A 26,535-nucleotide genomic window follows, 5' to 3' on the forward strand; every position below is an offset into this window, starting at 1 on the left:
CTTGATTAAACCTGTGACATCAGTGCATTTGACCATTGGACTACAGCGCCCAGAGCCTTTATCAGAGATAGAGACCTAAGCAGAAAAGGCTTTTCCTCCTGTTTTCTACAGCCAAGCAAATTGCAAAATAAGCTATACCATAACTATGAGCACTTTCACTCCTTGAGGAAAGATCTCCAAAACAAAGCAGTGGGATCTTTGAATGCAACAGAGTTTCTGTCTGGCAAATCTTAAACTATGCAGAAATTCTACTGCAGTCGCAACATTATAATGCATATGCATAAAAGAAATGAGAACCCTTCTGCTAATAGCTTGACTAAGGAAGCGGCACAATAGCACAAGAAGACACAAAGGCTAATTCATTAGAACAGATAATACTCAGACACTGTTAATTCTATTTGTCTCCCTAATTGGATGTAGCATAGAAGAGACAGAAATTTTATTCATTAATTAAAAGACGAGAGCAAACCAGTGACAAGTGCACACACATACACACACACACACACCAACCATTTGCAAAACTACACCACTGTGTGTGTGGTTTTTTTTCCTATCACCCTTCATGTGTAATACAAATTCTATTTTTCCTTTAATTTAAATATGATTGAGTCAATCTGAGGAGGGGCAATGAGTTAGGAAACACTGGGTAGGCTACATGCTTGAGATAGTCACCGCAAGCAAATGAGGGAAATCAACAGTGTCAGTGAGGCCTTATCCTGATCTATGCTGTAAGCCAATCATCTCTAAGACCACGCTGCATTCAAATGTAAATACAACAACACTTTAAAGCTCCGCAGTAAGGTATGAGGAAGGGACGGGAACGAAAAAGAAAGCGATAGAAAGGAAGGGGTAACACAAACATGCACACATAAAAAACAAGCTCAACAGGCTGCCTCCTCACTGAAGAGCCTGATCTTCTCCAGAAAAACCGACTTTCACCAAATGAGATGTAGCCCAAGGCTATATATTAAAAATGCATATCAAAGCAAAGAAAAATGGACGTGTGAGATTCTAACTAAATAAATTAGCATATCTAACTATCAAGCCGCCTTCCTCTCCTCAATGAGATGCGAGGACAGAAATGAATAATAAAATAGAGCCAAATAATAGAAGTGAATAGATAGAATAAATAAATCAGGACAAGAGTGACAGAAATTGTTGCCCATCCATCGGCACAGTTTGGCAGCCAAATGCCTTTTTTGGTGGAGGGTGGGGGGTGTATTGTGTCCAAATACTGAAAACACATTTTCGGCATGCAAAGCTGGAGCTTTTCAAATAGATGTGGCAATGACTGCTAGAGCAGTTAACTATTTATTACAAGGTTTTTAGATCATGGCTGCACTATACTGTAGTTTCGCTTTCTTCCCCTTTCTGCAAATATTATTCCCACTTAAGCATCATGAGGTGCACACATGTTCTCACACACTGCCCTGCACCTCTATTTATTAAAAACAATAAGCTGGAGTATGTATGCTTCCATAAATTGTAGCCATTATTTTTTTTTAAAAAAAAATCCCTACTCTGCCCAGACACAGCTCTGAAAGCAAATAAGGAGAGAGAGGAAAAGAAAAAAAAGACTTTCTTCTGCTTTAGTAAAATCCAGCCCAGCAGTTAGGTATAATAAAAAGTTCATTGGTGCCACAAAAGTGAAATAAATCGCTCAAACTTAAATAGCTAATGAGGTGGTCATTTCAAACAACCCCGAGATAAATGGCTTGTCATGCAACCTTCTTTGTTTATTGCTGCTCCTGATTTGCTTTATTGGCATATTTAATTTTCTAATTATCAAAATATTTCTTACAAGTGGACTGATGACAAAGCTGGTGTCTGAGCACTGGAGGCACCATTGGAAATTGGCTTGAGTGCCAACCATCTGCCATGAAACTAAACAGGCTAGTTTATCTAATCTCTGCACTATAAACAACAGCATGCCTCATTTCTACACTTGTGTTGGAGGGCCACAATGTTACCGTTTTGACCGTTTCTCAAACCAGCATCGGCATCTTCGGGCTAAACACGCTTCGCTTCACCTTGTGTGACGCGCTGCGTGGCCCTGCACAGGCGACGGGCTTTCAAAGGGAATCCACTAGGCCTATAGCCAGACCCAACAGATGCAGCGCAGAGACTTTGCATAACACTTAAATCTGCTTTAATTCCTAATAGGCTTGGCCTTGTGCTGCGCAGATATTAACTAGTCACTTTGTTACACTAGCCGATTTCCCTCCCAGCCCGCCACCCCCACTAAAACATTAGCTTTATCGCAGACATAGAAGACGCAGTAATTCACAAATATGAACTTAGTACTACACTGTCAGCTCGATCCATACTGCGGGGGGGGGAGCTAGAATCTGTGTTTATTACGCCGAAAATGTACAATTTAAAGCAGACAATCGATCTTCAAATTTAAAGCTACTGTACTTCAGGTGCATATAATTGAATTTAGCATTATGGAGCCTCCAGCCATAAAGGGGGGGGGGGGGGGGGGGTCGCAGAGGAGAAAGCAACTGCAGAGCAAACCACACGGCAATCAATACGAAACAATTAAACACATTAACATCAACAGCAATGGAAGGCCTCCAGACGAACCATCATATGCCTTGTGAACTTGACATTGATGGTAAGCCTTTAGCTCTGAGATCTCTTTCAATAGGCTACCACTTTCTCCACCTCTGCAGCAAAATCCACAGCTTTACGCGCAGGCCATATTCAGCTCCCACAGCCCCCAAATATAAAGCCTTTTTCTTTTTAAATATTGGCCTAAAGCTAAAGCTTACCGCTGATACCCTGCTTTAACGTTAAACCTGCGTAACAGATAATTGCCTCGCGTTTTTTTTTACGTCTTTTTTTCAGCGTGCCACTCTCCACGAACGCGGGGCAGCGATTTGCACACGCGCACGCGCACCCTTTATCACGCGCACGCACACACCCACTCAAGCCTCCAGCACGCAAGCAAGCACGGACGCGTTATGCACACATGACTGCCCCTAATCAAAAGACTAAAACAATAACTCACTCTATTGTATCACATGTAGCTTTTGACCTTAGAACATCGATCGGCAGATTTTCCTTTCAGAACAGAGCATGCTCTATTTACTGATGGCACAGCAGGGTCACACACACTGAGCAGAAGCTAAGTAGCCCCCAAAGTTGGCTCTATTAGATAAATCAAACAATGTGATTATTATAAAATTATTGTTTTAAATATATATATATATATTTGAATATGGTCGATTACTACTCAAATGCATTGTTTGCTGAAAACTAAGGGCTCATGTGTCCCTGGTCTTTATCAGCAGCAGATGCGCATGCAGACAGACAAAAACAGCACATAACAAATTACGAATACAAAAAAGCTCGTGTTACTCACGTGATCTGCAAGATTGGTCGATGATCCCGAAAGTTCTTCGTGATCTGATTTTGAGCTGCCATCCCGTTCGTCAATAACTAGATCTATTGGCATTTTTCCTTTCAAACAACTGATGTACCGGTGGCAAAAATTGTCGCAGAGCTCGTGCACCTAGAAAGGGGAACAACACACCTTTTCTCAGGATGGGGAAACGCTTCAGCCAGGTCCAAGAATAACTTCAATTAAGAGGCATTATCGGCGGCGAGGAAACAATAGTGAAATTGTTGCAGAGCTTATTATTCTCCTGAGGCCGGAGCAACAAGTTGAACGACGAAAAAAATAATAATAAACAGCACGCCGTAAGCTGGCGAAATAATGAGTAGCTGAAACCAAATCTGCAGATCAATAACAATGAGCAACGTGGGCAAAGAGGTTCTAACATATTTTATCAATATCCACTTCATCTGCATCGATAGTTGGCTAAATAAAGCAGCATATTTTATGAAAATGAGCATCATCAGAACGTCTCTCGGTGCATTTATTTTCTTGTTCTTTTTCATATCCGTGATATATGTACAGCAGTGATTACCTCTAGAGCACATTTAGTGATATCGCTTACGCTGCAGTCATATTGCGCGTGTGGCAGGTGAAGTTTAGAGAGCGTAAAGATATAAAAATTTACCTTTTCTAATTCCAAGAGGTGAAACCGTAATACTTGTATGGCTTGTATCATCTGAGGGGAAAAAGAGCAAAAATAACAATTAAAATTACAAAACTGACAAGATTAATGTATATGTACATTTTTTCACATTGGTAGATATTGTGTCATAAAATAAACCCGTCCAGTTATGAGTGCACGACAGTCAGCGAGAGCATGCATATATTATATATTTTTTAACTTCTTACACTTCTAATATGTGATTACACAGTGGTCAGCTGGGTAAGTTAGATGGGAAGATTGAACAATGACAGCGGCTAATGTGGTCACACAGCCTCAATTCTAAACTGATCTGACATCAGTGCGGAAGTCTAAATCATATGTTCACATATTTACTTCGAGATGCTGGGGACATTTCAGTATACCGACGGAGGGAACTGGAACTGGGAGACAAAGAAGTGCGCTTACCAAATTGTCCAACTCTGGATTTGATGAAAATAAAGGTTTTTCTGCTCGGACCTAAAACAATACACCAAATGTCAAAGTTAGTTTAGCATGAAATGTGTGGAATGTGGCCCACAGCTACAACTTTAAATTGGAAAAAACAAACAAACAAACAACAAAAAGCCAAAAAAAAAAAAAAAAAGAAGCAAAAACGTGTGTGTTTTAAGTGAAAATTCTGTAATTAACAACAGTCACAAATCATTAAAAAGGTAACTTTTTATTGTAAAAAAAAATTAAAGCAAGCGGAAAACTATTTGCCGTGACGCAGACACACCATCCAAAAATATTTTTTAAACTGCAAAATTGACCTGTTTGGCAAAGACTGCAATGTCCTCATTGAAGGAGTCTGAAGAGCAGACATCGCCGCCTGCTACGCCGGGCTCCCTCGGAGTACACGTCGCCAACTCGCACTTCTCAAAAACCAGTGCGAGGAGTGGAAATAAAGGGTGACTGCAAGAGGGGAAACACGGCCTGAGTACAAACAGCACACCGGCTCTACAATGCCCACTGTAAAAAATGTCCAGTCTACCTGCGTATTAGTCGGCTCCCTGCTCTTCAAATTCTTACTGCAACTAATAATAACAATAATCATAATTAAAAAATGATTTTATCTCGATTTTTTTTACTTGTATCCCGCTGTCTAGTTGTTTCTTTGTTTTTTTATTAGTCTACTATCAAAACATGTCTTAAAATATGTTAAAAATGGACGGCGACAATTAAAACAGTGTGTCTGATTTTAGAAACGTCTTCTTAGTAGTTTTCTAGTAACACATGCATGTGGACAACCCCGTTTGGTACATTTTCTTTTAGCAATTGAGGTCTCATATGTTATTAATCGACTCGAGACAGACATTTCTTGCAGTGCGAAAGACAAAAGACTGAGAAGTGAACAAAACTTCAAACAAAACACAAAGCTGACTGTCGACAGATTTCAGTGGAATTTTAAGAAATTATACGGTCGCCAGGGATAAAAACAAAAAGAGTTACACTTAAGACGTCGTCACCGAAGACTTTAATATTATTATTACTGCTGTTTTAACGCAGGCCTACATCTTCGTCGTTTCACAGAGGTGAAATGTGTAAACTCTATCTTCCAGTTGTTACAGTCATCCAACATCTTGAGGCAATCGCCCAAATCATTTTAAAATGCAGATTATAATTTCAGCAAACTCCTTATTTCTATCACCAGCGATAACTGGATAAATCTGACAATGGCTTTTTAATTAATTGTGATAAGTATATATTTAGGTATTAAAGAGAATAGAGTCAATTTCCCATATGAAAACGCAAGAAAAATAGAAATGATGAGCTAGATTTACTCTACACCACATCCCAGATTATATCGGGATTATAGCACTTACTGTGTACGTATTAGTGAGCATTATCTGTAATCATTTTTTTTTAGTTTTGCCCTCAGTAGTAAGTAGCCTGCCAGTTCTTACATTATTGTAGATTAATGTGATAAAATTATAAAGACATTTAATGTGTTGTAACGCGCTGGCTGTGTATGTGTGTGTGTGTATGTGTGTGTGTCACTGCAAACTATTTTTGAAACCCTTTACAATATATTTGCATGCAGGAACAAGAACGTTTTAATAAGTATAGCCTGTGTTTACGATGGAGGAATATTAGTGTGCAGCGATATTACAAGGCACAATTTGCACTATGGAGCAATTGCAACGATGTTAAAAATGATTTTTTATCATAATTCTTTGCAGTCTCTGTATTTGGAGGTTGGACTATGAACAGCGAGCTTCCATGTTATTCTACAGCTTGTATTTCAAGCTTAAGGCTCATACTCTTACTTACTGCAGGCTGCTCGATGCCTTGTACAATGAGTGTAAAATTACACATCAACAAAACTCCCCTAACTAACAATAGAGGTCCAAAATTGCGGTCAAACCTGCACAAAACACTATTTAAATTTGGTAGTGGGAGAGAAACTCCAACAAAGCAAACTTAAAGAAAAGCTGCAAAGTTGAGGGGGGAAAGGTGCGTGAGCGCGTATTAGATCCGTGTGTAAACCTTACCCATAAATTTGATCTTTATCCCTCTTTAAAGCGTCGTTGACAGCGGAGCCCATGCTGGTGGGCATAACGTTCGGATGAGGAGCGTGGGCTCCGTAGTGCTGGCTGGCGTGCAGCGGCGGTCCGTGGTTCAGGTGGTGGACCTGGGGAAGCGGCCGGGGAGCATGCGGGTCCCCGTACATCGACGCCGGGACTCCGTCCATCCCACCATAATGGGCCAGCTCATCGTACTAGGAATTAAAATTAGAACAAAAGTCAGCCGACTTTCCGGTTAAGCTACTTTTTCTTTTCTTAACAAATGTATAAAGTAAAGCATGCCGTGTCATTCTGAACAAACTCAAAGAAGAAAGTAAAAAAAAAAAAGCGTTCGCAGTGGAAAATTACGCTGCAGCCAGGGCAGAAAAGTGTGATATATTATATCTGCTACTCGGTGTGTCATTACCAAAAACATAATAAGTTAGGAGCTCCGCGGAACAGAGTTTGGTGGGCGAATAGATCGAATTAGTTTGGAGTCCTCTGTGAAACTGCTCCACGGCTGTCGTGGAGGCTGTCGGTAAAAGTAGAGGCTGTCACTTTGCTTGAAGAGTGAGAGCGCTGCAAAAATGTCAAATATAACTGCTTTGATGGGAATACTTTGTAAATTTGCCACCACCCGACAAGAGGTTAGCGATACGAGGGCCTCCCTACAGTGGATTTGAACAGGTAAGTGTAGCAGATTTAGAAAACCTACCCTTTGCGCCATCAGGCTGCGCTCCAATAAACTCCTGAATCTGTCGTATATTTAATATCCCAGTCCCGGTTAGAAAGTGATTTAGTGGCAAGATTCCTTTTTCAACCAACTTTGCGAACTCTCCTATTCGCCAGTGTGGTTCAGTTGAAAGCGTAGCATCAGGGAGTTTTGCAATTTTTCTTGTTTACCCTCTTTCCTGGAAAAAAAAATAAAAAATGCGCCAAAGTGAAGGTTACAATCGGCCCATCAACAACCTGCATGTAACTAAACTGTCGTGTCTCATGGCTTTTTGCCACTCCAGCTGTCAATCAAAGCCAGAGGTTGTCAAGGTAATGAATGAATGACGGTTGGTGATGATGTTCAAGAGAAGGACGAATCTTTTTAGTCCGTTTTCATCCCGCAAGTCCGCGTCTCCTTTAATGCCTCCAGATCGCTATCTTGTTTTATTATCACTGTAAAAAAAAAGAAGAAAAAAAAAGAAAAAAGCAGTCGAAATTAAGAGATTGCGATTCAGATCTCTCCTTTCTTTCCCCCGTAGGTATTTCGTCTATCTGGCGAGACTGAGATGAGTGAGTGTCAGCGAGTGTTGGCAGGTTGGCTGCTAGCTTGCTTATAGAAACAGAGTCAGTTCGCAGCGCTGAGCGGTGGGCGAATGAAATGACGGATCCCGGAAGTAGTGGTGGCCATAGCCAGTCCTACAGCAGCTCCAGAAAAGAGAGAGGAGAGACCAAATCTTGTGATATGCAGAGTATATGCGAGGCACAGGGACGACTTCAACTCCACACTGGGGGTAAAAAGCCAACGCACAACAGCTCCAACTCCCACCCAATTCTTCTTCGCCGATAAGCGTCCTAAAGAAACAGCAGAAAAAGGTTGAATGAGAGAGGTTTACCAGAGCGGGCACTTTTAAACACTTCGGCTCCGTGCTGAACTAAACATAACACCGACTGAATGTATCTGCATGAATTATGAAAATAATAATAACAACAATGAAATGCTACATTTAGAGCAGAATTGCGCACAACGAGTCCAAACTTTTACGCACGGAAAAATAAATATTTTTACGTCTTTATTTTCATTGATAGAAAGCTATTACAACGAGATCTTATGAATGCTGACTTTAATATATGAGCATGACGCTTACTTGTTTTCTGTTTTGTGGTTATAAGCCGGTGTGCATACTCAGTATCTCAGTAATACCTCCTAATCTCACTGCTAATTATTGCTCTGGTCTTTTTAGCAATTAAACGGCGCGCAGCACCCCTCTAAGTCCAGAATGAACTTTTCCAAGCGGAAAAAAAGCTTTTGTGGAGAAAGTAATTTTGTGTGTTTCTTTCGTCCAATCCCGTCTCTTGATAGAAACTCGTTCCTTACCTCAGAGTAGTCAATTATCAAAGCTCCCCGAGATCATCAATCATGTGAGGAGATTGAAGTTTAGAGGAGGAGCAACGCTCCGGCCATCGATTGCAGTGAAGCCCTCTTTGGAGCCTGAGCACTTTTACGCTCAAAACAGAAGCAGGCCATCTATCCCCTTTAATATTTAGCTCCATCAGTGCTAATATGGCATCATGGCTGTATTGATAGGTTCTCACATAAAGGCTCCATTTATTGCTCCGTGACATTTTTTGATGGTGGGAATTAATTATTCACAGGTTAGGATTAAGGTAGACACACGCTCAGGGAGATAGGCTGTGGCTACTGCTGGAGGGTCAATAAACTCTCCCAACAAACAAAATACAAAGCAGAGCTGTTCAGGGTCGATTACAGAAATAGAAGGGTTTTTTTAAAAAAATGAAAAAGATTTAATACATGAAAGCGTGACAACAGTTATGTTTTTTGGCATAAAGGGGGGTGGGAAGTGTAGGACTGCAGGCTTTGACAAACGGCTGTGTGGACATTTCAACGTGCAATACCCCGGGAAGGAGCAGCAGAGCAGTGCGCAGAGAGCCAAGGCATTCACCGTCTCCAAGTCTCTCTCACACTCTGTAAACACAACCAGCCCGGCAGACTCTGCTATTGAAGACTGATATTTTCATAAGCTAAATATTGTCGTTCACATTGATTTGTGCACTAACGCTTGACTTTTTTTTCATCCTCCTTCTTTGGACAACCATGGTAAGTAGCATAAACCTTGTTGTATCTACTGCTTTGTTGTGAGCGCGCGTCCTTTCGGGGCGCAGCATGGGGAAAGTTGTGAGGCTGGACTATACAAATGCAGACAAAATTCTTTCTTTTTAAGCTTAGGTGACGTTTGCACTATACTGCTTAGCAAATCCGAATCTTATCGTTATTTCTTTCCTATTTGCATACTTTTAGATTTTGCGAATTTCATGTTTTTTGTTGTTTTCCCCCCCACATTTATTCAGGAAAATATGTGATTTGCCCCGGAGGAGAGTGATGTAAACACCCGAAGAGCGTGTGAAAATAGGAGAAGCTAATTATGCGTGTCCAATGTACGGCTCCACAGACACACATCCTTCCCTATAAAACTTGCGGCAATGACTCCCAACGACGTGAAATTTTAAGCTCTTTTCTTCTGTGATAAATTTACTCGAGTAATTAATGAAAGCTATAAACACGAGACTTCATAAGTGACAATATTTAGGTTATTAAATCTGCTTAATAACAACTTTTTTTAATGTGGCATTACACAAGTCGGTGTTTAATTTTCCAATTTCATTTCAATCATCATTCACTCAATGGTTAATTAAAATTAATTTTCCTCATAAACAAGACATGTGCCAACCTAAACTCCCCAGCTTATAACCTGACGGCGTTTACAGGGAAGATACCTCCAGGAGGACACCTAACACAGACAATTAGACTTTTTAAAGTAGTTTTATGTTTCTTCACGTTAAGGCTCTTTTCAGGTGCACAACTCCCGCGCGTTTGAGGGAGAAAAGAAAATCAGTAGATGGCATTAACAGGCGGTAAAATTTCATCTGGTGGTGTCAAATTGAGGTCAGTTTAGGGTTAAAGCTCTCGGTGTCCGTGTGGGACATGGCCAGCTGCGTTTGGATTCATTAGGGGGGGAGAGGATCCATTTCAAGGAAAACACTACTGGGACAGTCACCAGGCTAAAGATCCACTGCATGTCACATCCTAAGGTGCACCAGGACCGCCTGCGCGCCACCCGAGCACCAGCACTCCAAGTCCCACTCCTCTGTTTACTCTTCGCGGGACTTACAATCCCTCTCCCCCTCTCCTGCCCTGCAGGGCTCGGTTGTTCACACACACAAGCCTGTTGCTAAATATGGAGAGAAATGCATTGTTGATTTAATTCCCTCAAAAAGATCACTGATATGAAACGAGCTTCAAATCCTCTTAGTGACCTTAAACACTCCTGAAGAAACAATTGGCCCTCAACCGCAGGAACAAATAAAATCGCCCTAATCTTGTTTGTAACTTTGTTCTTTCTTTGGCCCACTTCAGTATTTGAGATTATGCAAATTAGGAAAGCTAATGTATAGAGAGGTTGAGATAAGACAGGCTCATGGACTGACTGCAGGAGGAGCGCGGAAAATAAAAACCTCGCAGTGTCTTTTTGTTTGTTTGCACCAGTTCCTAAAAATTATAATAATACAAAAAAATAATCACGTAGTTTGACAGAATTTTACTTCAGCATTTAATTTTGCGCTCAATAAAAACAAGTCAGTTCGACATTTTCTTGATGTCTCCAATTCCACAGAAGACTGTTAATTAATCCATAATTACCAGCTGCATATACTATACGTTTATTTATTTATTTATCACATATTTTATATTATTTTATTCATCATTTGTTTAGGATATTTTGCCCCCCTTTTTTGTTTCCTTCTTTCACAAAGCATTACCTCAGTCCTCTGCGTCTGAACTCTTTTTGACCCCGGAGTGAAATGTGACTATAGGGTTTCAGAAAGCGGAGTGAGCAACTCAAATACTTGTAAAAGTTTCGCGACTAACTGTAAATTCTTCAGCTCCAAAGCCTCATTTTCCCCTCCACCGATTCTCGGAGCCTGGTGTCAGAGGGTTAGTAAAGGGTGGAGGGGAGAGAGAGCGAGAGAGAGAGAGAGCGAGGAGACCAAGACAAAACGTAACCGCGGCTTTCCCCCCCTCCTCACGGGCTCGGTATGAAATATGCTGCCCTCTAGCGACACCTGGCGGCCACAGCGAATTCCGAGCCGTCGGAAGGTTTGCCACAAAGGCGAGAAGGCCCACAAAATACGCCAAACTTAATTAAGCACATTAACACGAAATAAATCCCCAGAAAAATGACCACGCAAATGTGTTTTAAAATTAAAATTAAAGGTAGCTCCATTAAACTGTTTATTCTTGAGGTACCGGAGGTCATAAATCAAAAACTGAACTTTATAAAATGCCTTGTTTTTGTTTTACTGATTTAATCTAAATAGTGCACGCATTTTTTTTATAATCTGCCATTTGTTTTCTTGTTCAAATGTCTGCCTCCTTTATATTTGATTCTATTATAAGACGGTCACTGTGTGACACAAAAGAGGAAAAAAAAAGTTGGCCTTTATCAGCCCTAGCCTGCGTTTAATTTAAGGCACCGCGTATATTTTGTGTTATTGAGTTTATCTGATTTTTTATTTGTTTCTTTTTTTAAGCCAATTTTGAAATCAATTCTGCAGCCACATAAATCTAAATAAACTGGACAAAGAAAACCAACAGCACTTAATAAGAACGCTCACGTGCTTATTTTAATAATAATAGAATCTGAAAATCCGGGTTTTTTTCTGTTATAAGCGATTTTGAAATAAACTAATAAACAAATTCAACGTTTTACAGGCTTTTACGCAAGAAAGGCACAAAAAAGTCAGCAAATCGATTCACATCACGATTCTGGAAACAACCTCAGCACCTAAAAAAATATTTATAAAATATTAATGCTGGAAAGTGATTTATTTTTTATTCTTCTTTTTACAGGAAAAAAAAATCTTTCACGTATAAAATTATATATTGACGTATTTCCCCAACGCATTTTCCCCATACATGTATAAATATTTTTTTTCCTTTCCCCCCCGGTCAAACTGCCCAAACTACTAATATTTCCCCTCCTCAGTGCGTGCAGCCGCTCTGCAGAGAGAGTCTCAGCTCTGCTCGGCTGTGACACAGTTTGAGCAGGTCACTGCCGAGATTAGAGCCCGTCGTTAACGCCTGCTCGGATACACCAAATGCTGATTTAATGAGCTTGCATTGGGTGTTTGTCCCAGAATACCTGGTGTACATGCGTTAGTAACGCCACAGATCGTAATCCCTGTGTTTTTCCCTGAACACGTGGCTTTAGGGGCAACCTAAAAACACTGCAAAGATTTGACTATGATTTCTTTTTCATTTCTTTCATTTTATTTTATTTCAGTCTTCCTGAACAGGTCGAAGCCTCTAAGTCCCGTATCCAGCCACATTACCACATGTAATTGAGAGAAGTTTAAGTGGAGGCCGGGAAACCGAGGAGTTAATAGCGGTGACCCTCTTGCTGTGCCTCTGTCGCTCATCATTTATCAGGCTTAAGGGGCTTAAACAGGCGACGCAGACCCACCTTTTATTACATATCAAACCCTCTCTCCCTTATCTGCATTATAGGAAATACATGCATCGTTGGCCGTTATGCGGATTTGGAAATAGAAACACGTCCAATAAAGTCGCCCTCCTCCGCTGATCAGAGGAAACGTGTCTTTAGGCGCCACAGAGACACCCCAGCGGTTTAAGTCTTTATTAAATTATCTTAATTCCCCTCTCCACTTTGAAACGAATATAAATGCGGCTCTTCTGTTGTTTGTCCAGCGCGGAAGAGAGGGAACGTGAGTGCGGAGGTCCGCCACGGTTCAAGATTAGGAGGCGAATAAAACTGTAAATGCAGACTCCAAGCGCCTGCAAACCTGCCCAGAGCGGATATAACGCGCACGACGTTAAAACTCGAGTGTGGCAGATTTTTTTCTTTCCCTTTTTTAAATTTAGATGTCAAAATATAAAATATCACAAATATAAATGTATATGTGTGTGTGTGTGTGTGTACACAGGTGGCAGCTGCTTTATTGGAAAAATTAATTAAAGGTGAGAAAAAGGAAAAAAACTTCCCCAAGACAAGATATATTTAGAGGCTCACGTGACTTCCGTCAGTCTTCTTTATTTATAGCGAGCTTTAATGAATTAGTACACAGGCAGACCATTACAATACCCGCTCCCTTTATCTGGTCACGGCTTTTCTTGAGATTTGTGTGCGCGCGTGTGTGTAGAAAAAAAATGCATTTATTACTTAAAATTCTACCGATTAAAATCCTCTTTAATATTCCGGCATCCCTTTAGGAAAGGGATTTATTATTTTTATTTTTATTTATTTTTATTTATTGCTGGCACAGGCTTTCAGTTAAACTTCAGGTCCATGCCTCAGTTGTCTGCTGGTTTCCTCTGAGGAGAGCTCAGTTAGTCAGCCTGAACGCAGCTGCATTCACGTGGTGCGACGGGGTTTGATATTCCAGTCACACAACAGAGTAAACACTGCTCTCTTATTCAATAAACATCATTGATAAGGACCCCATATCAAAGCCATTTGAAATACAAAAACTAAGCATCAGCATTTATTTTTTACTTTGTTAATGAAGACATTGCATTTATTGTTGTTTACACATATATTTTAGCCTGTATCATAAATAGCCTTTATTTAAAAATGTTTTGTTTTTTTCTCTGAAAATAAATGTATTGTGTATTTTGTGATTCTTGTGACTTAATTATAAATTCTTGAATCTAAATGCAATTAAAATGTTTCAAAACTCTCATTTGATTCTCTCTCTTTTTTAAAAAACATACTTTCAGTAAGTTTTCACTGACTCACTCCCGTCTCGTACATATAGCAACAATGGCTTGCACAAGTTGAGTTTTGCTCTGTTGCCCAAAGCACGTGGAGGGGCCAGGGATCGACCCTCCAACCCCGGGATTAGCTGACACCCCGCTCTTCCCCCTATGCCACAGCGACTATAACTAATCAAATGACTCAACCCATGAGACAGCCCCTATTGATTTGAATGGTGGTAAGCATGCACTTAAGTGCATCTGTTTGTAACCTGCATGGTCTGACCCTTTGCTTACTCCCTTCACAGTATGGGACAGCCCCACTACAAAAAGCACTGCTGGACAATTTAAAACCAAATCGGACTTGCTTAACACAACACAGTTCAGCTCTTACGCATCCCCCCCCTCCTTGTGAAACAGTGCAGGTAAACAAATGCAGATGGTTTGTTTGTGTTTGTGTGTTTTGTTTTGGTCCCCCTGCTTTTTTGTCTGTTTATGCATTGCCATTTCCATCTTCTCTCACAGCCCAGTACATCCCCCTCCTTCCCAAAACTCCCTCCATTCCTCGCTCCCTCCCTCTGCTCTGGTTCTGCAGGAGTTCACACGATCAAGCAAGGTACCCGAGTAATTACCTGGCATTGTCAAATAAAGCGACCACTGATTCAAATGAGGAGTGAAATATCAAAGACCGGCATTGCCTTTGCAGCCACTACTTATCCGCACAGGAGACAGAGAGGAGATCTGAGAGCTCGGGGACCTGCAGGGAGGCAACAACAACATTCAGCCTTCCCTTCCTGGATAAATATCACCAATGGGAGCAACAGAGCCAAACATGCCCAGGTTCACTAGTAACAGCATATTTATTTGTATAACATATCCCACTTATCCATTATTAGCTTGTGTATCCTTTAAAGTGGCCACGGTGCAACTTTAACAAGATGAATTTTGCTATATCCCCGGACCCTCCTGATGTGCATCCTGCTGAGTCTCCCTCAGAGGTCAAAGGTTGGAAATTTATGAATGATATTGTACTCTGAAGCAGCAGTCACAGGCAGCACGGTTACGCCGTGTTTCCAATGTTCTGCAGCAGCACTTTTTCTATATCTCTGGATCACATACAAAGGGAGGAATAAAGAGAAGGTAGTCACCAGGATTAAAACTGAATAGTGCATTAATGTTTGGCAGTGCAAGTCCTCAGCTGCAGAACCACATAATCATTTATAATGAGCAATATTTGTTTTTGATTTTCTTCTTGCTCAAAGTATTACAGTCTAAAACTTTTTTTTGCCTTTTTTAAATCAGCACACACGCTTTTTGCTCCCACCGCACGTTTCTGCTTTCTCTACATAATTTAATATACTGTGTAATTTCTTCTACACCTCAATTCAATCAGCACTGACAACGGGACCTTTGACATTTTGACACATTAAGTGGAGGTCGGCCTCAGCGAACAATGTCATTGCTCTGGAAACAGCACCTAAAGAAAAAAAAAACCTCATTTCTGATCCCTTCACATTCGAACTAGACAAGCGGCATCCTGGGATTTCTGTTCAGCATAGAGAGAGTACCTGTAATCTGACTCTCCACGTCTAAATGGGAGTTGAATAGGTTACACTGTGCAACACCAAATAAAATGCTTGCAATGCTTTAGTGAATGTTTTTCATGGTTGGAGGCGAAATGGGGTTTGTGACGATATTTAAGCGTTTAATGCTATAAACACACAGACTTCCCTCCCTCTGGCATATGGATGGCTCCCAGGGACGCTTTGCATGTAAATATTCATAGTGTGATGGGATGGGCGATTAATTATTAAGCACAGCATAGAACTGTAATACTTGAATCTTGTTTTTTTATTTGCTGTACCTGAGGATGAACATTTTGAGGTGAAATGGGTCATATTTCAAAAAAACATTCTTCCGGTGAGGCTGAAGAAATTGAAGAAAAGCTGTTAAGAAATAGAGAGCAATAATTATCAAGCAGAACATGCAAAATATGTATGAATATACATAATTAACATCATAGCTAAAAGGCAAAGAAAGTTGATGATAACAGCGGAGCGCAGAAACGTTTCTCTTACATCAAAATCAGGGGCATGGCCACTCTAAAACGAATGACATGAAAGTCTGAGCACTTCCTGTTTAACTTTCCAGGTGAACTCCATTGGCACACATTCCTGAAGCGTTTTTTTTTTTTTTCCCTCCGCTCAGCTTTGCGGCCTCATGACAAACTGTCACACTGTGATGGAGCTCGAGTGGGGCCACCAGTGAGAGGTGGTTAGAGGGCCATACCTGATCTTCAAATTGCAGATATTTGACAACTAAGAAGAGAGCTGGGTCTGTATGGTTGGGTAAAGAACAAGGGAGGAGCAGTGAAGAGTTAAATAAAGTGTAATTTTACACTCATAACGTTTGCTTGAGTAGAAAAAGCTTCACTCAAGTAGAAGCTTTATATAGATTCAAAATGCAGATTGGCCCCTCCAAAAAAGAAAAAAAAAAGTGAGCCAGTGATGCACATCATTTGCATTGACATGACTCAAAAGCAAAAAGGACCATAAGATGCTTGTATCCCTGCCATTCAAGTCATTTGTGTCCTGAAAAACTCTGAGCGGAAATGAATTAACAATTTCCCTAGTTGGTGCGTCCTTTTAAAACCCTCATTACGCAAAAGCATTGTATATATTATTCAATCCCTTAGAGGAATATAGAACGAAGACTATGTTCATCTTATCATCACTGGGTTGTAATATTATAATCAATTAGCATGGATGAACTAATTGTCCAATCTCTCACTTGCTAATTAACCCAGGAAATATAAATGGGACAAACTAATGCTCCATTTTTTAAAAAAGAGGATACACAAATTGAGCTCATGCTTTAGTTAACACGGTTGGTTTCTTGAATGGGTTCGTCAATATGTATGAGCTACATCAAAGAGCTGAGATAGAAATGGGGCTTGCACAGATGCAAAAAAAAAAGCGGAACACATTTAAGATCCAGAATATGCAAATACATCGATTCTTGTTGAACTCTGGTGTTTGCATAACATCGAATGACACAGTCTGTGAGAGCTCTTCTGTGCCACTTGTGTACAGACTACAAAACACACTGTCCTCTGGGATATTTTATTTAAAAAGGCACACTCGGAGCGCGGCATAAATACACCGAATTTCAATGCGCTCTTATTTCCAAATTGCAGCTGCCTAAATGTGGCTGAAATTATGTAATTGAATGTAAAGCAGGATTCGAGTTTAACGCGAGCTGATCGCTATCACTCAGTCGCACGGATGTCGTAGGTGATGTGGATTCGCCACGCTGCGGTTAGACAAAAGGTTGTCAACATTTCTGGTACAGTGAGGCTGATGAGATTAGAGCAGAGCAAAAAGTTCACAGTGACAAACAGCGAATGAGACACTCGGAGAAAATCAGTGAGATGTTTGCTTGTGTAACTCTAGACGTATGTTTCCAGGGAGTAGCCCTCGGCTAGATTACAGTACAGATGGTGACTAACTGCCCTTTAACAGAAATGAAAGTACAGTGAATAAACATATCCTTTAACCCAGGAACACTATTACTTCAAATTTTATAGATACGGAAACTCACTATTGTGTATAAAATAAATGTATGTATAATAAATGTCACGTTTATACAAAACTGCTATTTGTTTACACCAACACAAAATAAGGAATTGGCCCAAAAACGCCAGACAACTTTTTGTTTTTGCTCTCCGGTCCTTTGTTCTGTGCTGTTGTCAAATCTGAAATTTAATCCTGTTTTCACCTGACTCCATCTGTAGAAGAGATATCCCACATTCTCCTTTAATATTCACTGGTGGTTAATTATTAAAGGTATGTATTTGAATTATAAATATACTAGTTATACAGAAGTAGGCAAAGCAGGCATATAGCCTCAGGCTAAATTCTTCCATTACCCATTATTTTCCAGTCTGCCGTCTCCATATGCCTGCCTCCTTTCCCTATGTCATCTCCAAAAACACAGAGGCATTCCTTTGTACTTACCTACCCCTCCCCACTTTGGCCACCCGAAAAATCTCCCCCTCCATACATATGTGTGCTGTTTCCTTGAAGTAGGATGTCACACTTGTCTTAAATATAATGAATCACTATCTTCAAGGCATCCCTGGATCCCAAACACTCCCCACAGAAACCTGCCTAGTCCTCCCTCGTTTCGAGCCTTCCTACATGTCACAAATCATCCGTTGTGGAGGGCTCTCCACTAAATCATTAACATTGTCAGAAATGACTGGGCCAAGAGTGGGAAGAGCCCAGAGATGCAGCAAAGGCGTACGTGCATGTGATGGGAATATAGAATGGTAAACAAAGACACAGCCTTATACCCAGTCTTCCTTTTCCTTGCTGTTCCCCTTTGCCTCCTCTTTGTATTGTTTTTTTTTTTTTTGCTTTCCCCTTTCATGGGATTTCCGAACAAGAGAGAGGAGTACAGTATGAGGAAAAGTAAAGAAACTGTCAAAGAAGTTTAACAACTCACGTGAAATTGTTAGCCTCCACTCTCAAAACTGCTGTGAGTTTTTCCTCAAGAGTTTTTTCTTAAAGCTCTTCTTTGTAAACATTGTTAAAAAAAAATATGTGCAGTGCGATTATGTCTCTGGGCCATTTTGATAACCGTATTTGGAGGTCCAGCGCTGAGAGGATAATCAAAATTATGACTTCTTTTCCTCGAGTGGGTTAACTTAAACTGTGACGGCTTTGTTGTCACACAACGATAATTCTCCTGTCATACAGCATTATAGTTTGTTCCATATACAGCATATGTGCCATCTAATGAAATGCAAGCTCCTCGCGTGATGCTTCTTATCAGCCGACTTCCCTTTAATGCTATAGCCATACTCTCATCTTAAGTGTACACTCCTACCTATGGTATCATCCATCAAAAGGATTACTAATTTTCCTTCAATTTCCGTTGCTCTCTTAAGAATCTAAAGGATGATTGATAACAGATGAAGGAAAAGCACAGTGGTACTGTTTTTAACCTTGCTCAAGTCATTAATCTGCTTTATACCCATGAAGGTAGTAAAGGAGACAATGAATTAGTCATTAAAGCACAGGTCAGTTTATTAGAATTCCTGATTGAACTGTAAAACCACTTCTCCCAAGATGCCCGAGCAGAAGGAGGAATCTGCAAAACCGTGGAGAAAAAAGGAGCTGAGGGAAGCAAGTGGAGGAATTTGTGCAGGAGTGCATTTTACCATCGAGAAAATGGCAGAGGAATGGAGCCATCGCTAACCTGCCAAAATAACAGCTAATTAGCACGCAGAGTGTATCTCCACACAGTTTGGTAAAAATCATGTGCAAACTGCTACATGAAAAATATCAAATGGATTGTGCTAGTTAACATGCCCTCATATAAATGCATGTAACTACACTAAATCATAGAATTTGGCCAAACCTCATGTCTGTTGTTGACGTGAGTGCTGGCTTATGTTTGTGACTAATTATTAAGCCATTTGGTTGCTGAAGCAGCCTGAGACATTTGCCGCTCCCTAAAACAGAGTAATCATCAAATGACTGGCAAAGGGGTCATGAGACCTGACTGAGAGGATGTAATAGATAAGATCGAAACCAAAACACAGTGCAGTGCTGGCGGTGTTAAACAAGTGGATTTAATTTGTCTTGGGGAACAAATTTGTAGTAATTAAATCCTGCAGCTGCAATAACTGCGAGTGTGAAAATAAACGGAAATAAAATTCATCGTAACGATCAACAATTTGGTTTTTTAAATCTCTAAATCTGTTCCTGCCAGAGAATTATCAGAGGGGCAATGTTCGCATAAATCTGCTGAAAATAGCTGGTATTAAGCAGCGTAAAGTTTAAGAGTTGCAGTTTGCAAATGCTACATTCCACTCCCAACAGCCTGGATAAACACATTTCCCAGTTATGAGAATTCAGAATATGACAGCTGAGATATGCCATTATTAGCCAGCATTCTCAGGCATGTAAACATCTTAGTCCATTAAATGGTGATTTTGTGGCCTGCGTAAACTCTGTTTCCATGGCAGCAAACATAATATTGTTTATTTATGTAAACAAGGGTGTTTGTGGATGGGATATGAAGATCAATATAAACAGCCTACCCTAAATGACCTGAATGGGGTTGTGCTGTTGTAGAATATTCTGTTATCATCATGCATCACTTGCAGCATGGAGGATGGTTTTTCAATTTGCCAAAAAGTGTTTATTTTAGAACTTGCTTGAACTGTGAGCTGTTAGATTGTTTTGAGACCAAATGCAGCCGGAGGGCTTTCAAGGGCTGATTGCGACGTGTCATTCTTACCAGGAAGGCCACTTATCACAGTGGCCGACTCCAGAGGAGCTGGCAGGGCTTTGGGGCTCTCCACTTAATGTTTTGTCTATGACACGAGAAGTGAACTGCATTAGTTTAAGGAATGCCTCAATCAGGCGCACCAGGTGCTTTGAGCATGTGGGCACACAGGCTTGACTTACACTGTGGTGGTTTCTTGTTTACAGCGATGTCTACAGACTGTCACCCCAGTCTGTCTTACTCCGTAACTAAATGGAACTTTCATTTCCTGGTTTGTAAATGAGTCTCTCCCTCTGCTTTTGTTTGATATTTATTTATTCAGTTTATGTGACAGGAACAATGCACATTAATCAACATCTCAGCTTTCACGTCACTGTAAATGTGTCAGACCCTCTCTCCCCTCCCCTCCCTCCCCCAACTCTCCTCCCTCCTTCTCTCCTCTCGCTGTTGTTTCTCCTCTCCTTCCCTCGCAGTGCAGTAGCCTCAGCGTAACTCCAATCAGCAAATCAGCACAGTAACTCTAATGAGTGAAATTGCTTATGAGGGGAATCTGTTTCCGATGGCGGGCCCGATGATTAATGTGCACTGACAACATGTCTTTCCTCAAGGAGCTTTGCTAGGCTGTGGCAGATGTGTGACGCCACCTCCTCAAAGATGGCCTGCTCTTCCTCTGAAAGGCCAACATTCAAAGGGAGAGGGATTAACTGGAAATGCTTCTGTGGAAATTACGTAAGCTCAAGTGTTCAGGACAGCCCAGGACTGAAGAGTGATAAAATAGTATTAATATAATAATGATCACAATCACACTTTGGTTTTCTCGAAGTCATGATATCCATGTAAAAACGTACGTACACGCTGCACTAACACAGCAACAACACAAAAGCCCACTGATCCAACTTGGAACTGGTGCAGATTGTCGAGACTGTTACTCTTTGGGCAAAAGACCTGCAACTGACAAATAAAGGCTATCTCATCTCATCTCATCATCTTGTGGAGTACTTCTGTTACCTAACCATGCAGTATTTTTAATGGTTTATATAGTTACAGAAGTTCATTAGCAAGTGAAATTGGATACACGTAAACTGGCTGAATGTTTTATGTTACTGTTTGACTTTTATTTAGAATAACCGTCAAGGATGCCGGTTGTTGACGCTTGAAGTCAGAAATTCCACATATCTCCAGCTCAAAATGACATCTCATTGGCTGGCATGAATATTTCTTTCTCCAATGCAGTTGCTTGTAATTACAGTGTGAGTGATACGACCTGAACCTGATAATATGCTGAGTTGTGGTTGGAAGGTAACATTACAGACAACTTGAAGGTGGTAATTTGCTACAAGGTGTACGAAGCAGATCCAGTTTTACACCTACACTTAACCTTCCAATGCGAACAAGTTTCATGAAGCAATCATTTTATATATATATACTATATATATATTATAGTATAGTATTATGGTATGACAACATTTTTATTCTTACTTATATAAGTGTACAGATTAGAAATAATAAGAAAGGGCAAGTATTCTGTATTTGTTTGAAGACCTGATTTTAATGGAGTTCAAATGTGCTTTTTTTTTTTTTTTCTCACAGAGCGCTTAGATTTTTCCAGTATTACATCCACGAGTTGAAAAACAGATATTATCCATGTCATGATATAAATCTAGAATTACTGCCTTGTTGTTGTTTGCCTCTGCAAAACATTTCAGTTGCTTTTTACACGGGGCAGCTGTGGCTCAGGAGGTAGAGTGGATTGTCTAAGCTTTGACATGAAGACCAACTGAGGCGGAGATCAAACCATCAACCTTTCAATGAATAGATGGTAGAAATGTGTAGAAAAAAAGCCCTGCACAGATATGTCTATGAACTGGTGAATGTGGCTTGTAGTGTAAAAAATGACTTCTTTTCAAGAGTGAAAGAGTATCTGTCCAAACTAATACATATGTAGTGTAAACTATACAGAAACTTTCAAGCAGGACATTAATTACTATCCCTAAACTAGTATAGAGTGAAACTTAGGTTACAAACTCCCCCCTCAGTTCCTAAATGACTGCACTGAAACGTGGCCAGAAAGGTTTATTTGCAGAACATTATGATTTCACAGTGAAATGTAATCACTTCTTCTTCTATACAGTTTTGCCATTATGAGTGTGAATTCTTGCATTTTGGCCAAAAAAGTGTTGCGCAAGGTCACATTGACCTTGGTTTTTGTCTTTGCTCCACCAAGTTCTGCTCGGTTTGTGCCAATTTCTTAAGCATAGTGTCCATGGGACCGGGGTGGATGCATGGATGGACACGCTGCTTTTACCTGCACAGCCGCATAGCTACACATACAGTAATGTAGGACTGAATCCTTGTGATAGTGTTATATAGAACACAACCTTGGTCCATCACTTGTGATGCGATGGTGGTCTTACTGAGCTCAAATTAAGAAGTGTCACATGACACATTGTTACACATGAGGGGAATCCAGTGGCTGGAGTTCAGCCCTCCTGCTTCAGCTGCTCAGCTGTTTCCATTCCATCATGCGTGTACATTTCATCCGGCTCCTGTTAATGCTGAGAGATTGCTCACAACTAATGGCCGTTTCTGAATGTCGTATTAATGCTACATGAAATTAGCCATTTATTTGGACAACTGTTTTAAACAAGTAATATGATAGCAGCAACAAGCACACCCTTCTGCTTGCTGTGTTGGAGCTGCAGTTTAAAAAGTTACTGTAAGCCATATATCATCTGCAATAAAAATGTCCATGATACATTTCAATCTTATCACTTTTTTACTGTATTGGCTCAATAGCATGTGATGAGTTTAGATTAATAAGGAACTATTCATCTCCACACTTCACACTTCAAGAGAATTTCTTATCTACCATAACCATTCCCCAAATTACATTACACAGAGTCTGAAACACTTATCCTTGGTTTGTAAGGGTCTAATGTAACATGCACCATTATCGAAGAATTTCTACCTAACGACCCAACTAACCCGAACACTCGTTTCTTCATTCCAAGCTTGCAGATGAGATGAGACCCCACTGAGCCAATGAGCTTCAACAAAACTGACTTGATTGCCAGGGATTTAGCGTCAATGATCCTAGAATAACAAGGAGCATATTGTACCATCAGCACAGGGTTGCACAGCCAGGCCTGTTCCAGGTTAACAGGCTTTCAGATGCCTGGGCTCAATGATGGAGGTAATGATCTCATGATCCAGCAATACAGGTGAATAGATAACTGCATAGGCAATGGGGACTATAAAGGAGAAAAATTGCATAGTAGAACAAGTGGACACCCTACACATTGAAAATGTGTAAAGATAAATTCAACGAAGGGAGATTATTGCATCATATCATTATACTGTTAAATATTTTTTAAGACTCACAGGGTGAGAGCAGTTCAATAACAACAGAGTTAAACATAACAAACTCATAAGAGATCATGATTAGATCATGAGGTACTAATAAAAAAATAACTATGGCATTGTGTCTATGGAGCGCATGTAAAGTATCAGCTTGCAAACAAGTCATTATCACAGTGAGACCACTGACGTTGTTACGCATCGCTGTCAATATTATGAGTGGAGCTTCAGTACTTTGCACAACTCTATATGAAGTGGTTTGACACTCCCACTAATTGTGTGTGACTTTTATCAAGCATTGAAAATTCATTTCTTGTAATTTCCGCTGCAAAGACACCTTGTCAGCCTGTCCCTGCCAGATGCCAAAGTAGTGGCGAATGAGTGAAAGAAAAAAAAACAGCTCATTTTGATTATTAAGATATGATTGACACCAAAACAAAGAGCAGTCATAGTGCATTGTGCATTTGTTTTTAATTTTCCACAAGTTTTTAATCACAATGTATGACATCTGTCACCGGGAGGCCTCTGTGATGTGACTGACGGAAAAGGCACATTTGAGGTGGAGGCACAACAGAGTGTTTATATATGATGCTTTCTGCATGTGTGCATAAAAATATCTGCAGTAAAGACAAGCTTGCATGCATCTATATGCAGTCCTTCTTTGTCTGCATGTGCATATAGGAAACATGCACGTGAGTTGACGCTGATAGGACAAAAGCAAGGTAGCATTATCATTACTTAACATATCTGCCTGCCTGCGACCACCACTCATAAGCTTAGTCCCTGTCGCTAACCGCCTTGGGAGTTCAGATAATGTTCCGTGGCTGACAGAAGACAGGTTGATAGCTGTCAGGGACAGAAGCAAAATAGATGACAGGATTTCATTGGGGCACCTCTAAGGCGCATTAGGGACCTCAAGATCCCAATCCCCAAACATGCAATGAAGAATCATTTTGTCACAAAGGCACAGGGTCGCCCATCACTGTCTAGTGTATGCCTTGATTAATCGTAGGGATGGATCAACATTATGTCCTATTCAGGGAGATGCTTAATTGCCTCTGCTATCCAACTCATCCATTGCCCTAATGATTGTGCGTCTGCTCCTCTGGACACATGGGTAGTCTGGCGGACTGTAGCTTAGCAGGACAGGACCCCCTTAAACATCATCACCAGCTGAGAGCTTACCCTCTTCAGACACCTTTACCTCCCCCCGACTGCGAATATGTGGATAAATGGAGCCGGCTTCATCGCCCGTAGCCCCGTGTTTATATTCACAGCAGAATGTCTGCGAGTGTTAATGTATGTAGATTTCATTTCTGATGAGTGATTATTTGACTGCTCATTTTGCCTAAGATTTATGGCACTCTCTCTATCTCCTGACTGCAGTGCCACTCTTATCTTTAATAAAAGAGATGAGGACATTAATCAGGTTTTGTTGGCGGCCCTTACTAAGACATTAAATGTATTGTATGGGGTGAGTAAACACGCTTCACATCCTTCTCTCTCACAGTAGAGAGAGACTGGAGGAAGGAGGGTGAGGGACAGGCAAGAGGCGAGTGAGAAGGAAAAAAAAAAAACCTCATTATATTTATCATAATTTCACATCTGCTGTTTTTGAAGCAATGTACCATGAGCCCATAAAGTGTATTACAACTGGGCATAAATTCAACTGATTTGTGGCTGGAGTAGCTAATTCCTTGAGTACATTTTAGAAAAACAAGCACTGAGCCCTGAAATTGCAATTCTATAAAGGCTTTAAATTACTGAGTACAGAATCAAGAACTTGCCTGATGTGCTGCGCATGGTGACCGTGTTATAGGGGAAAGCAGCACTCCCAAGATAGAGACAATAAAACCTGAGATGAGTGAGCCATATACTCAAACAAAATAAAGGAAGAGAGAATGGGGCTGGCTACAAGACGAGGAGAAGTGACTATCATACCCCTTCATCTCATTTTACCCTTTTAACCACAAGGATGCATTTGAGAAGACACGTTTAATTCTCTTCCTCTATAATATCAATCTCTCCCTGCTTCATCCAGGAGGAAGACCTAGTGCAGAGATGCCAGAACCGCATGCAAACCCTCCTCATTCAGACGTAGTAAAAATGATACGAGTCTCATCATTAGCACAAAGGGGAGGATGTGTACTGAGACACTCCTGGCCAGCCAAAACAGAAACAGCCGCACGCATTTCCACCTATAATATAAGCTTGTGTACGCACAGTAACACACACCATCCATTCATTCATTTCCCAGAATCACTAGCAGATATTTATGTTTTTCACTTTAACTGATTTGTATGACTATGTGATGCCTTCTTCACAAATCATTAAAAAAAGAAAAAGAAATCAGTTCCCACTTTTTATACAAAAGTATTATTTTGCTATCACACAAATTCAAGGCGTCACGATGTCTCACGGTGTATTAATATTTCATGTCATTCTTTCTCCTTTCCCTCATGCACTCCCATTCTATCACCTACCCTACCCACCTTCACTGCATCTCACCTCCCCGCGTTCTTCCTCTTCTATCTAGAGTCATTTGGGATCACCATGAACAAGATTTTCATATCAGGTAAATGAATATCTTTATCACAGAGGCAGAAGCTGGGATGCTCGGGGAGCTGGAGAGAATAATCACACAGAGCAAACAGTCTAGGGAGAAACAGAGAGGCACTCAGTAATAACAACCTCTCTCAGTCTCTGACACTGCTCTCTGTGTACATCTAAATAGCCTGCTTACTGTGGTGGATGCTGTGGGATCAATGGCTTTGCTGTGGCTTACCGCTGACCTGACACCTTGGAGGAGCCTACAGGGAAAAAAAAGGAT

At 40.6% G+C, this 26,535-nt stretch overlaps 1 protein-coding gene across 5 annotated transcripts in view; it reads right to left on the reverse strand.

The window, feature by feature from the left end:
- meis2a (Meis homeobox 2a) overlaps nucleotides 1-8,656 on the reverse strand; it is a 78,427-nt gene extending 69,771 nt beyond the window's left edge. For 4 of the 5 annotated variants that reach the window (XM_084915470.1, XM_084915468.1, XM_084915469.1 and 1 more), the window contains exons 1-7: nucleotides 8,410-8,534; nucleotides 7,266-8,116; nucleotides 6,539-6,765; nucleotides 4,817-4,958; nucleotides 4,473-4,523; nucleotides 4,029-4,079; nucleotides 3,368-3,517 (exon numbers count right to left, since the gene is read on the reverse strand). In XM_084915470.1, coding sequence (XP_084771596.1) covers nucleotides 3,368-3,517; nucleotides 4,029-4,079; nucleotides 4,473-4,523; nucleotides 4,817-4,958; nucleotides 6,539-6,765; nucleotides 7,266-7,277 — 633 coding nt within the window. In that variant the 5' untranslated portion in view covers nucleotides 7,278-8,116; nucleotides 8,410-8,534. Of the gene's footprint in view, nucleotides 1-3,367; nucleotides 3,518-4,028; nucleotides 4,080-4,472; nucleotides 4,524-4,816; nucleotides 4,959-6,538; nucleotides 6,766-7,265; nucleotides 8,117-8,409; nucleotides 8,535-8,639 lie in introns of those variants that run through there. The other variant, XM_084915467.1, reaches the window with a different exon arrangement.
- Between the last annotated feature and the right edge of the window lie 17,879 nt (nucleotides 8,657-26,535).

Source organism: Perissodus microlepis, chromosome 19 (assembly GCF_051167445.1).
Source record: "Perissodus microlepis isolate ML-2025 ecotype Zambia chromosome 19, ASM5116744v1, whole genome shotgun sequence".
Lineage (NCBI taxonomy): Eukaryota > Metazoa > Chordata > Actinopteri > Cichliformes > Cichlidae > Perissodus > Perissodus microlepis.